Raw genomic sequence first — 12,240 nt, 5'->3', positions numbered from 1 at the left:
GAAGCTCCAGGTATTTCTTTCACAGGCCAAACACCTTCTAGCCTGGGTTCAGTCCTTTCCTCCCCAGATCAGTTTTAGGTGTTTTCAGCAGTCAGCTTGGGCAGGGATTCAGTGAAGAACCAACCCTGATTATCTCACTCCCCAGCCTTAAATAGGATTTACATAAGGGGGGAATCCTTTGTTTCCCAGTTTGATCCCCACCTCCTACAAGTGGAAAACTACTATCAGTCCAAGATGGAGTCCAGTACCAGGTGATATTATCACATGACCCTGCCGTGTCAAAGCAGCCATAAGTCAAAGGTTGTTTGCAGCATCCCAGGAAACATCTGAGGAAGGTGGGAGATTAGCATCTTCAAAATCCTATTGTTCCCCCTAACGGATCATTGGCCAACCAGCCAGACTCATGGCATTTTGTGTGTGGGCGTTCCTCAGGTGCAAACATTTTTGTAATTGGTACATTACAGTTAGGAATATTGACTGATACAGAAATGAACCATGAATACAAACAGGATAATCATGTTCAGTAAATCATAATCTTTCCAATGATATCTTACATGACCCATCTTGCATAAAATACAACTTAGTAATGCCATATTCATATCAAAAGCATATCTCACTTAAGAATATGAAGTGCCACAACTGGGTCAGTGGGGATCCTACCCAATCACACCAGCCTGTGCTCCGGCGACAAAACCAGGCAAAAGTCTGGTGTCCTTGGGCTACTTCCTACCACAGCTTGGGTGGGTGGGGGGCGGGCGGGTTCCGCAGTCCAGGGGTCCTTTGTCTCCGTGGGGTACACTGCAGACGACAATCCTGGCACCACATCTCCAGGGTTCGTTTTCCCCCAGGGGAAGGGCACAGCACAGAGTCAGCTCTTCATTCAGCAGCAGGCTGGAGACATCTGCCTCCTTCCCCTGCAGGGCCCTCCCTTTATACTTCCTGCCCCGCCCCGGTACTTCCGGGAAGGGGGCGGGGCACATTTGGCTCCTCCCACCAGGGGAAATATAGTGGTCCCTTGCTCTCAAGTCCAGAGGGAGGCCGCTCTGCTCACTACACCCCGATTATGTGTGGAGCCTTCATATCCTCCGTTTCTCAGTGTATTATGTGATGGTACGGCCAATGGATTTGTTATTTCCTATACAATCAACGGATGCTCCTTAGACTGGAGTTGTAGGATTAGCGCAGTATAGGATAGATAAGAAGGCGTGAGGAGTGTGTATTAGGTATTAGTAAAGCACGGTTAATAGCAAGACCTACAGGCTGAGATCTGTACGATTTTAGCTTCGCCAGACTAGGCCAGAGGCTTAAGATGATTGCGTGACCTAGCAATAACCGCTAAGACCAAAGGTTACGGCATAAGCTGTGCCAACAGGTGAGGTTATGGGAAAATGGATTGCAATAGACACACGATATTGTCCAAAACCAACTGCCGCCTGATTGTAACATCTTTAAATGTCTGTCCTGACCGCAGGGTACCTGCCATGCGTAGCTGCACGTGAGACGAAAAGGAACTACAAACAACCTATGAAAAACAGGGCAGACCAATAATCATGGGGTGTGGAAGTGCAGCTAAGGAAAAGCGGGTTGACGCCTTGTGACGAAGCGGGGCATTTTCTTCGTGTTGTGCATGAGTACTGTGCGTGCCTCAGTTTCCCCTGTGCGCTGCCGTGTGTGTCACGAGGTGGTGGGAGTGAGGGTTTGCCGGTACAGAGGGCCAGGTGTGATCTCACCTAGCAGCCTGGACCCCAGACAACGGCCTGGACATGATAGATCTCAGCAACTGGTGACCCAGAGGCCCAGCCTGTGTTGGGAGCCGGGCAGTTCTGGCCAGTGGGAGGACAAAGGACGGAAGAGAGAGGGCCCCGGTGATCTGTTTGTGCGGAAGGAAGACGCAGGGCGGAGGAGGGGCTGTGGGGAAGGTGATATAGGGGGATCAGCTGGAAGGAAGTTGCTTCTGGACTGGGGACAAAGAGGGGTCTGGCTGCACCTGGACTGGGACAGACACACCTGGACTGGGACAGACCAGCTGGAAGGTGCTGAGACTGGCCAGCCCCGAGGCCCCTGAGTACTGCCGAGGCTGGGTTCGGCCATACAATAAACCCTCCTGTTTTACGCTGGCTGAGAGTCCCTGCAGACTGGAGATCGGGGGGCATCGCTCCATCTGGTGGGGGTGGCCCCAGGTAGCCAGAGCAAGGGGACCCCCCAAGGGGGCTCACAAAGGGAGCCAGGCGGGCTGGAGGCTCTGAGAGGTGCAGTTCCAGGAGATGGTGGAACCCAGGGCTTAGCCCCCAACAGAGAGTGAACCCTGAGAAGGGCTGTCAGACGGAGGGGAGTTCATCCCGGGGATCCTACAGAGCCGAGAGAGCTTGCAGGGGCCTGTGAGTCCGTGACACACCTTCATGCATAAACGGTGAGGTGGCAAAATTTGCAGATGATACAAAACTACTCAAGTTAGTTAAGTTGCAGGCAGACTGCCAAGAGCTACAAAGGGATCTCCCGAAAGTGGGTGACTGGGCAACAAACTGGCAGATGAAATTCAATGTTGATGAATGAAAAGTGATGCACGTTGGAAAGCATCATCCCAGCTCTACATATACAATGATGGGGCCTCAATTAGCTGTTACCAGGCAAGAGAGAGATCTGGGAGTCAGTGCGGAGAGTTCTCTGAAAACTTCCACTCAATGTGCAGCGACAGTCAAAAAAGCCAGCAGAAGGTTGGGCATCATTAAGAAAGGGAGAGATAATAAGACATAAAATATCATGTTGCCTCTATATAAATCTGTGACGCAGCGGGGACGGGGAGTGGTGACCTGGGACCCACACTCCGTGACAAAATCCATGGTACGCGCACACCTTGAATACTGCGTGCAGATGTGGTCGCCCCATCTCAAAAAAATTAGACTGGAATTGGAAAAGGTTCAGAAAAGGGAAACAAAAATGATGAGGGGTCTGGAACGGCTTCTGTATGAGGAGAGATTACAACTTTTCAGCTTGGAAAAGAGACAGCTCAGGGGGGATATGATGGAGGTCTGTAAAACCATGACTGGTGTGGAGAAAGTAAATCAGGAAGTGTTGGTTACTGCTTTTCATAATGCAAGAGCTTGGGGTCACCCAATGAAATAAATAGTCAGCAGGTTTAAAACAAACAAGAGGAAGTATTTCTTCATGCAACGCACACTCAGCCTGTGGAACTCCTTGCCACAGGATGTTGTGAAAGCCAAGATTATAGCAGGGTTTGAAAAAGAACTAGATAAGTTCATGAGGATAGGTCCATCAATGGCTATTAGCCAGGATGGGCAGGGATGGTGTCCCGAGCCTCTGTTTGCTGGGAGAACTACAGAGGATGGATCACTCTCTGATTCCCTGTTCTGTTCATTCCCAATGGGGCACCTGGCACTGGCCACTGTCGCAGACAGGATACTGGGCTAGATGGCCCTTTGGTCTGACCCAGTGTGGCCGTTCTTATGTGTCAGGTGTAGTCAGGGCTACAATATCAAAGAGGGAAGACCCAAGGGAAACCCCAGGAGGAACCATCCCGCTAGCGACGCTTGTCTACTGAGAGGCCTATCGGAGCCGAGAACACCGGGGAGGATGTGAAGATGGCCACGGCTGTAATTGTTGCACAGGGTTTTGTAGGATTTCTCTCTGCAGGACTTTACTTAGCACTGGGGCCGGCACTGATGGCCAGGGGAGAGCCCCCACTCCCTGCAGCACAGCGCCCCCAAGCAGTGCACTGGGGTATCAGGGCCAGCAGTGACGGCCAGGGGAGACTGCCCCTCCACTGAGCCCCTTCCCCTGCAGCATAGCACCCCCTAGTGCAGCAGTGGAGTATTGGGGCCTAATGGGTTAGAACAGGTGGGCTGGGATCCAGGACTCCTGGGTTCTATCCCTGGCTCAGGGAGCGGAGTGGAGTTTAGTGGTTAGAGTAGGGGGGCTGGGAGCCAGGACTCCTGGGTTCTATCCCTGGCTCTGGGAGGGGACTGGGGTCTTGTGACTAGAGTGAGTGGGAGGCTGGGAGCCAGGACTCCTGGGTTCTATTTTGAAGGCTGGGCATTGCTCCCCGCTTTTCCTCTCAGCAGCTAGTTCCCAGCCTCCCAGGGTACCTTTGGACCCGGGCACTTGCCAATCCTGGCTGGGATCAGGGAAGGGCAGCGTGGGTGGGTGTGACCCAGCAATCTGGGCACAAGGAGTGCCTGGGGTGGGGGTGGCAGGGAGCTGGACAGGGATCTATTGGGGGCAGGGAGGGCATATGGGGGGGCGCACCGTGCCTGAACTGGACAGGAAAGAAAAGGCTGGATGAGGAGCAGGGAGGCTCTGGCTGCCCTGGGGCAACACCATGCCCGGCCGCTTGGGCTCCTTTCCTACCTTTGTCTACTCTTGCCCCAGTAAAGACTGTGGTACGGATGGACCAATCTAGGTGCCGAGGGGGTACCTTGGGTTACCCGAGGATGGGGAATAAACTGGAGGGGATGGTCCTGCCCCCCGCTCCCTAAGGGATAATAGACTGTTGAGGCGCCGTGCAGTAGGGACCAGGGTGGGGAGCTCACTGGGGGGCCCTACATCTAGGCGGGCTAGCAGAGAGGTAACATGACTTGCCCAAAACACTGGCGGAGAATAGAACCCAGGAGTCCTGGCTCCCAGCCCCACCACCACCACCTCCAAAACCACTGGACCCCACTCCCCTCCCAGACCCGGGGACGGAGTCCTGACTCCCAGCCCCCACTCTAACCACTGGCCCCCACTCCCCTCCCAGAGCCGGGGAGAGAGCCCAGGAGTCCTGGCTCCCCGCCTCTACTGCGCAGTTTTGTGACAGCATCCAAAGGGTTAACAGGAGCCCAGCCTCAGCCGGGAGGGGGCGGGGCGAGGAACCTTGGCTACAAAGGTCCCCACGGGCGAGCTCAGCTGCGCCCTGTCCCCTCCCCTCCCGGAGGGCTTCCAGCCGGAGGCTATGGCAGGTAAGACCGGGCGGGAGCCAGGACGCCTGGGTTCTCTCCCCGGCTCTGGGAGGGGAGTGGGGGCTAGTGGTTAGAGTGGGGGGGAGGGGGCTGGGACTCCTGGGTTCTCTCCCCGGCTCTGGGAGGGGAGTTAGGGCTAGTGGTTAGAGCAGGGGGCCTGGGAGCCAGGATGCCTGGGTCCCGTTCCCCTGCTCTGGGAGGGGAGTGGGGCCTAGTGTCTCTGGGGACGGGGGCTGCCCCTGCCCCGAGTTGCCCACTGCTGACGAGAGCCTTAGTCCTGACCCGTGTCAGAGTAGCAGCCGTGTTCGTCTGTATTTGCAAAAAGAAAAGGAGGACTTTGTGGCACCTTAGAGACTAAATTGGTTAGTCTCTAAGGTGGCACAAGTCCTCCTTTTCTTCTAGTCCTGACCTGCAGTCCCACTGTGGGCAGGGAATTTCTCTCCCACTCGGAGCAGGGGCCCATCTCCCCGGTATCCCGGCTGTGCCCAGGCCCAACCCTCTGCTATGAGAGAGTCCCCTGGGTGGCCAGTGAAGGGTAAAGTCCTCCCATCTGGTGCCCTTTGAGCCCCCCAACAGCTGTTTCTCCTTCCAGCTGTTGCCGGGGGGCGGCTGGATCCCGGCTCGCAGCTGACCCTCAATGGGGCTGTGCTGGAGCTGCTCTTGAGCCACCCGGGGGGCATCCCCCTGCGGGATTTGGGGAGGCTCTTCCACCAGCACCATGGCCGGCGCCTGGATCTGCCCCGGCACGGCTACCGCTCGCTGCCCCAGCTGCTGGGTGACCTGAAGGAGCTGGTGGTCCTGGACGAGGAGGGCAAGGAACCGTGGGTCAGGTGCCGGCACGCAGCCTGCGACCTGCTGCCGGAGACCAAGCCCCCCAAGAGACGCCGCCATCACCCCCGGATCCACAAGGAGGCGCCACCCGAACGGCAGCACCCAGGGGCTCCTAAAGCAGGTGTGGTCATGGGTTGTGGGCGGGCTGCCCCCTACTGGGGGGAGTGGGAACTGCATGTGGTGGCTGTGTCACCTTGCCCTTCCCTTTGTTGGGGTAGCATTACAGGTGCTGTCTACACTACTAGGTGCATCAGTGATTTTCAGGGTAGATCTGTGTCAGGACTCCTGGGTCCTCTCCCTGGCTCAGGGAGGGGAGTAGGGGTCTAGTGATGAGAACAAGGCTCTGGTCCCAGTTCTGCCATCTACCTTGGGCAAATTCTCTCCCTCTCCCCCTCGAAAATGGCAGAATAACTTTTGCCTGCAGATTGCAAAGCTTAACCGCAGCTCTGGCTTTGATGCCCTCTGGCTGGAGGGCACAGTTCAGCCCTGAGAATGCCGCTGTCTCTGGGGTGGAGCGTGTCAACTTGCTGTAACAAGGCAAACCGTCTGGTCCTGCCTCTGCTTTGGGGCAGGTGAAATCAATGATGGGGTGCCTGGGGGTACCCTGAATCACCGACGGGCATCATTTAAACAGGCCTGGTACAGAGCTGTCTGCAAAGGGGACGCAGGAAACCCCCCTCACTGGGAATCTCTGCCTTGAATGCGGGCGCCAGGTCCCAGGGAGCGACACTGTGCCTGGGGAATCGAGGCTGGTGGGAAATTGAACACTGCCCCCACCCAAGTTGGGAGTGAACTTGGACCCCTCTCCCACCCCCGCCCCCGATTCTTTGCGCAAGTCTTGAGTGATGAAGCTGAAAGACCCAGGCCTGTGCTATGGGGCCCAAGCGCCCCTAGAGGGAGCCTCGGCTCGGTGCAAAATCTGCCCTGGCTTACAACAGCTCCCATGCGAAGCGGGTGCATTGCAAAGGGGTCCGGCTCAGTGTGACTGGCGCCCCCTAGAGGGGCTCGTGCATCCTAACGGGGGTGGCAGCATCTCACCGGGCATCTCTCTCCTCTCCCTCCAGCTCCCAGGCCTTGGAACTCCTGCCACCGCCTGGCTGCACCCCCGGACCATCCGCCGGCCGGATCTGCCCCCGGCCACCAAGCCAGCACCTGGCTGCCCCGAGCTGTCTCGCTGAGCCGCTTCCCCAGCTCCCGCCTTCCTGTGGCCGCCCCCCGGCAGCCGCCCCTGCTAATCTTCACCAACCAGTCACGGGGTCTGGCAGCGTACCAGGGGGCAGCCCTGAATAGCCCCGCGCAGGCCCCCAGCCGGCTGCCCCGCCCCACCCGCCCAGCCAGCCCCCAGCTGGACCCTCTCATGGCCGAGCGGGCTGAGCTGGAGCAGAATGTGGCATGGGTCCTGCGGGGCCACCCCGGGGGCATCTCCCTCTTCCGCTTCCGCCAGGCCTACGGCGCCGCCTACAGCCACCCCTTCCCCCTGGACAGCACGGCCTCGGCGAAGGAGCAGCTGGCGGCCATGCCGGGGGTTGTCAGGGTGGAGGGCTGGGGGGTGCAGACGATGCTCTTCCCGGTCTGCCCCCAGGAGCTCCCCAGCGAGGAGACTGGTACGTGCTGGGAGTCGGGCGGGGTGGGGGGAGAAGGACCATCCCAGGGATCGAACCTGGGGAGCGAGGGCCTCTGCAGCTTGAGCTATGAGTCCGGGGAGGAGTCCTCGCCTGTGGGTCAGGCTGGGCTTGAGCGGGATGGAGCTAAGCAGGGCCAGGGGGCCTGGGCTGCGGGGGGCTCAGCAGGGGGCGCTAGGCTGAAAGGAGTGGGGCGGGGGGCTCAGCGGGGGTGCCGTGTGGCAGGGAGTGGGGTAGGGCACCTCAGCTGTGTGGCGGGGTGTGGGGTGGAGGGTTCAGCAGAGGGTGCCGTGCTGCAGGGAGTGGAGCGGGGGGCTCAACAGTGGGTCGGGGGCTCAGTAGGGGGCATGCTCTCCCTCTCTAAACTTCCCAGTCACTGAGTGAATTCCCTTCTCTCGTGTCTAGGTCTCGCCCCATCTCTGCCAGAGGCCGTCGCCGCTCTTGCCAGCCCCGATGTGGTCTGTCCATCGCCTTCCATCTCTGCCAGCTCCCCAGAGGCCACCTTGGTTCCTGCAGGCCCAGAGCAGCCCCCTGTTCCTTGCAGCCCTCCCCCAGGGCACAGAGTGGCACTGGGGGCCCCAGTTGAGATCCCTGTATCCCCCGCTGCCTCAGCAGCCCCCTGGTCACTGGGGATGGGATGGGAGCATGGAGCCATGGGGCCCATCACTGAGGAGACTGATGTCATGGAGGGCGTCGCCATTGCTACACCAGCTGCTGGTTCTGTGCCATCTGAACTGGGGGCCGAGCTCCCCCTGCCATTGGCTCTGGCATCTTCGGTAGCCCTCTCCCCCGCAGGTTCCCCCTGGGGTCCCACCCCAGCGCTGAGCCTGGACGATGTGGCTGCCACGGATGCCGTCCTCTACGGCCTTAACTCTGCCCCCAGCTCTGCAAGCTGTCCCAGCCCAGAGCCGTCCTGTTCCCCAACTTTGCCAGGACCCATGTCTGGCGGCCATCCTCTGATGGCTGTGGTCTCCCCTGAGCCAGCCTGGTCCCCCATCCAAGACGTCCCTGGCACCGCGGATTCTGCCAGGGAAAGACCACCCTTCAGGCCCCTGCCTCTGGGTGAGCCCAGCTTGGCATCCCCCTACAAACATTGGGAGGACAGGGGGGCACCATGGGCGGCCATCAAGCCAGAGTCCCGTCTGCCCCATATCTCCCCGCTCCGCCCCCCATCTATGGGGAGTAAGAGGAAGCCACTCAAGGGCAAACCTAACCTCTGTGTCCTTCTGTGAGGTGGATGTTGTAAGTTGACAGCATTTGTGTGGCAATGGGGGGGGGGCACTAAATTGACATGGGGGGGGGGACAACACAATGGGCTTGGTCAGCTGGGTAGGAGGGGGATTGTAGGACAAGCGCCCGCATGAGTTAGAAACGCTTCTCTCCTACTAGGAGAGAGGGAGCCGGGTTCTGCCCTGGCTCCTGCATCACCAGCTGAGAGCGGATCTGGAGTGGGCAGGGAAGGGGAGAAGAGGGCAGGGGTTGATGTGGGGTTGGGTGGAGTCTTCATGATGGGCAGCAGGCTGGTTTAAATGTAGGTGGATGGCCCCCTATTCTTGCCATGCCCCAGCCTGGGCCTGGATTGGCCCCAGTGCCCCCTAGAGGTGGAAGGCAGCTGTGTCCCAGTGAGGCAGCCCGTCAGGTCTGAGTGGGAGGTGGAATCACCCTTAAAGCTGGGGTCTGTCTGGGATTCAGCCATCTGGGGTGGATCCAGAACCCACCCTCTTCTAGTAGGGGCTGGGGCAGGTCTAGAACCCAACCTAGCGTAGTGGAAGCTTCACCAGTCGGGAAATCTGTTGAATGTAGAACTCACTTGGTTTGGGAAAGGGGGTCTAGAACATGCTCCACTTGGTGGGAGAGGGAGGGAAATCTAGAACCAGCTAGATTCTGGTGCGGGGCATCTGGAACGCAGTCTGTTTTGTCAGGACATAGTGGGATCTAGAACCTGTTCCAGTTTGCTGAATCTATAACCCCCTCGATTATGTGGGGTCCTGAGGAATGTAGCACTGATTCTGGTGGAGAATCTGGAACATGCTCCATTTTGTTGTGGGTTGAGGACTCTAGAACCCCCTCCATTCTCTGGGGATCTAGCCCCCAATCTGTTTTGGTGGGAGGATCCACATACCCAGTGTTATGGGGGGCTGGCAGGAGAGGGTCTATGGCTGCTCCAGAGCCATATCATGGCCCTGAGCAAAGTAAACAATTATTTAAATATTCCCACCCCTCCAGGGGAATCTTCTCATATTTTATTTGATGAATCTCCAGTTGTTCTCCTAATAAAATTTGCTTCCTGAATGATCCGCTCCTTTCTGCGGCATTTTTCTCATCACAGAGGGGGAAATCCCTCTTAAAGGTGCTAGAGCAGAGTGGCTCTTGGCTTGCAGAACCTAGAACCCAGCAAGGCTAAGTCATCACTGCAGGCTCCTTCACATAACCCATGGGGACTGCATGTGCTGCAGGGAGATGACCAGGCTGGCTCGGTGCCGAGTTCCCTCGAGCAACTTCTCCAACCAAGGGAGATGCCGGCTGGCGCAGAGACAGTTGAGCGTGAAATGGTTTCAGAAGTGGGATCGTGCTCCATCAAGCTCACTCGCAGCACTGCTCTAAGGTGACGTCTACAGAGCTAGCGGCTGCAAGTCTCACAGCCTGGGTTTGTTTTTGTTTGCTGGTGCATCAATTTTTTTTCTCATCACGGAGTGGGGCAGGGAATGCGTGACATGATGGAAAACCCCTGCTCTTAAAAATTCTAGAGCGGCAGCCCTGGGTTTAGGGGATTGAGACAAGTGGTTTGCAACCTCTGATCTGCAGACCCCTGGTGGGTCCTAGACTGTGCCTAAGATTTCCCAAGGGGTCTGCTTCTCCATTTTACCTTTTTTTAGGGAGCGGCAAATAAAAAAAGGTCAAAACCCCCTGCCCTGGAAAGTGACTTGGCCTAAACTCAAATTTTCTGCTTAGTTCCTTGGTAGATCAGAAAAATAACTCTCCCCTGATCATTGTCCCAGATCTAATCAGAAATTGGAGTGAAGTTCAGAAGGGGAAGGTTTCGTATTAATCTGTTTGAAAGGGGGAGGGTCCAGTCCACGGGACGTTCAGATTTTTGGACGTACCGATGACTCTGTCCAGCTGCTCTTTAATTAACACCCAGGGGCCTGGACAGTCTGTGTATACGGCCTGAATGCTGTTCTCCATCTTTAATGCAAGGGGGAAAACCCACGCACAGTGGCACTGCGGGATCCTCTGAGGCAGCATCGTAGCTGGGCTGGGTGTAGCTGTGGAAGCAGGAGGGGGGTGAAATCTGCCCATTAGGAAGGCGTAACCGTCTGTCCCAGCTTTCAGCGCCTGCCGGACTCCCGATGGGCTCTGGCTCCTTTGGAAGGGGCCGGCTGAAGGTGAACTGAGCGGGGGGGTGGGGAGTGAAATGGAGGGAAAATTAAAAATCTGCCAACTGGGGAGAGACTCCAGCTGCCCGGCTTCACAAAGAGAAGGCGAGCGGTTGACTTGAGCCAGGGCTGTAAGTGCCTACACAGGGCCCGGCCATTTCACAAGAGAGGCCTCTTTGATTTGGCAGACAAAGGCCCAACAAGGTGGGGGCTGAAGCCAGATAAATCCTCCATGACCTGCTCAGATTCTTGTTTTGAACCCAGTTATCCTATTGGCCTTCACATCATCCTCTGGCAGTGAGTTCCACAGGTTAACTAGGAGCGGGGGGGGGGTGCTCTAAAAGAGGGAGGGGCCTCAGGTGCCAGAGCTGTGGCCCCACCACCACACCACACCACCCCTTCTCCCCAAGGCCCTGCACCTTTTCCTGAGGCCCTGCCCCTGTGCCACCTCTTCCCCCCAAGACTCCACCCTCCCCATTCGCTCCTCTCTGCCCCCTCCCCCTGTCACTGACCCTTAAAAAATGGGAGGACTATGGCCCTCGGGCCCCCCTGTTCCAGCACCCCGAGACTGTCTGTGAGTTGGATGAAGAATCCCTTCCCTGATCATTTCATGGGCTGGCCCCTGGGTGGTGTGTGATGTGAAGGGGTAAATAACATTCCCCTGGTCCCTTTCTCCACCCCCGTCACGATCATTTTTAGCAGGGAGGGGAATGAACTGGTGGATCACTTTAGCAGGAGCTGGGGTGGATTCTCTGTGGCTGGCCATTTTTAAATCAAGATGGGCTGGTTTGGCGAAAAGATTGGCTCTGCTTCCACCAGGAATGACTTCAGGGGGGCTGTGAGGCTGGGCAGGGCAACTCGCCACCGCCTGCTGGAAATCTGGGCTGTGCTGGGTCAGCTCCAGGGAGCCACCAGGAATTTAGGATTTTCTCCTTTTCGTTTGAAACAGGACAATGCCCCCCACACACACACTCCCCCAAAAAATAAAATGGCATTTCTGACTTTGGACCAGCTTGTTCCTAGTGTGCAGTAGTTCCACAGGCAGTAGTATGGCCTAGTGGTTAGAGCACTGTGTGTGTGTGTGTGTGTGTTCCTGACTTTGTCCTGCTGGGGGACCCTGGGCAAGTTGCTTCCCCATGCCCTCTCCCGTGCCTCAGTTTCCCCATCTGGAAAAATGCAGCCTGGGGGATCTGCTATGGAAAAGTGCAGGATCAGAGCTGGGGGGTATAGTGACCATCTCTGTCCCATTCGGCATCTCATGAATAGTCCTCCCCACCCCCAGACTTGGTTCACACCACGTCAAGAGTGCCTTTCAGATATGGCTCCCTAAACTGCAGCCTCTGGGGCCTGGGACACAGAGAGTTAAAGTCCAGGCCACCCCCTCCACTTGATCTGCTCCCTTCTAGCAGTGCCTCAAATAGGCCCACGACCCACATTGCCTCAGCTGGGGGCACA

At 57.3% G+C, this 12,240-nt stretch overlaps 1 protein-coding gene and 1 pseudogene across 2 annotated transcripts in view; one reads left to right on the top strand and one right to left on the bottom strand.

Annotated features, from left to right (window-relative positions):
* LOC311511978 (leukocyte immunoglobulin-like receptor subfamily A member 2) overlaps positions 1-12,240 on the bottom strand; it is an 873,498-nt pseudogene that overhangs the window by 48,191 nt on the left and 813,067 nt on the right. The window lies entirely within an intron of this gene.
* Positions 4,858-8,679, top strand: LOC311511888 (uncharacterized protein). Its single transcript, XM_084612819.1, has 4 exons — positions 4,858-4,955; positions 5,548-5,907; positions 6,851-7,390; positions 7,814-8,679. Exons 1-4 carry the CDS (start codon positions 4,949-4,951, stop codon positions 8,638-8,640), a joined length of 1,734 nt encoding a protein of 577 aa, XP_084468945.1. The 5' UTR covers positions 4,858-4,948; the 3' UTR covers positions 8,641-8,679.

The sequence above is a fragment of the Lepidochelys olivacea genome (assembly GCF_965140295.1).
Source record: "Lepidochelys olivacea isolate rLepOli2 genome assembly, chromosome: 23".
NCBI classification, from domain to species: domain Eukaryota; kingdom Metazoa; phylum Chordata; order Testudines; family Cheloniidae; genus Lepidochelys; species Lepidochelys olivacea.
Note: the sequence above shows the minus strand (reverse complement) of the source record. Positions and strands in the feature narration are given on the sequence as shown.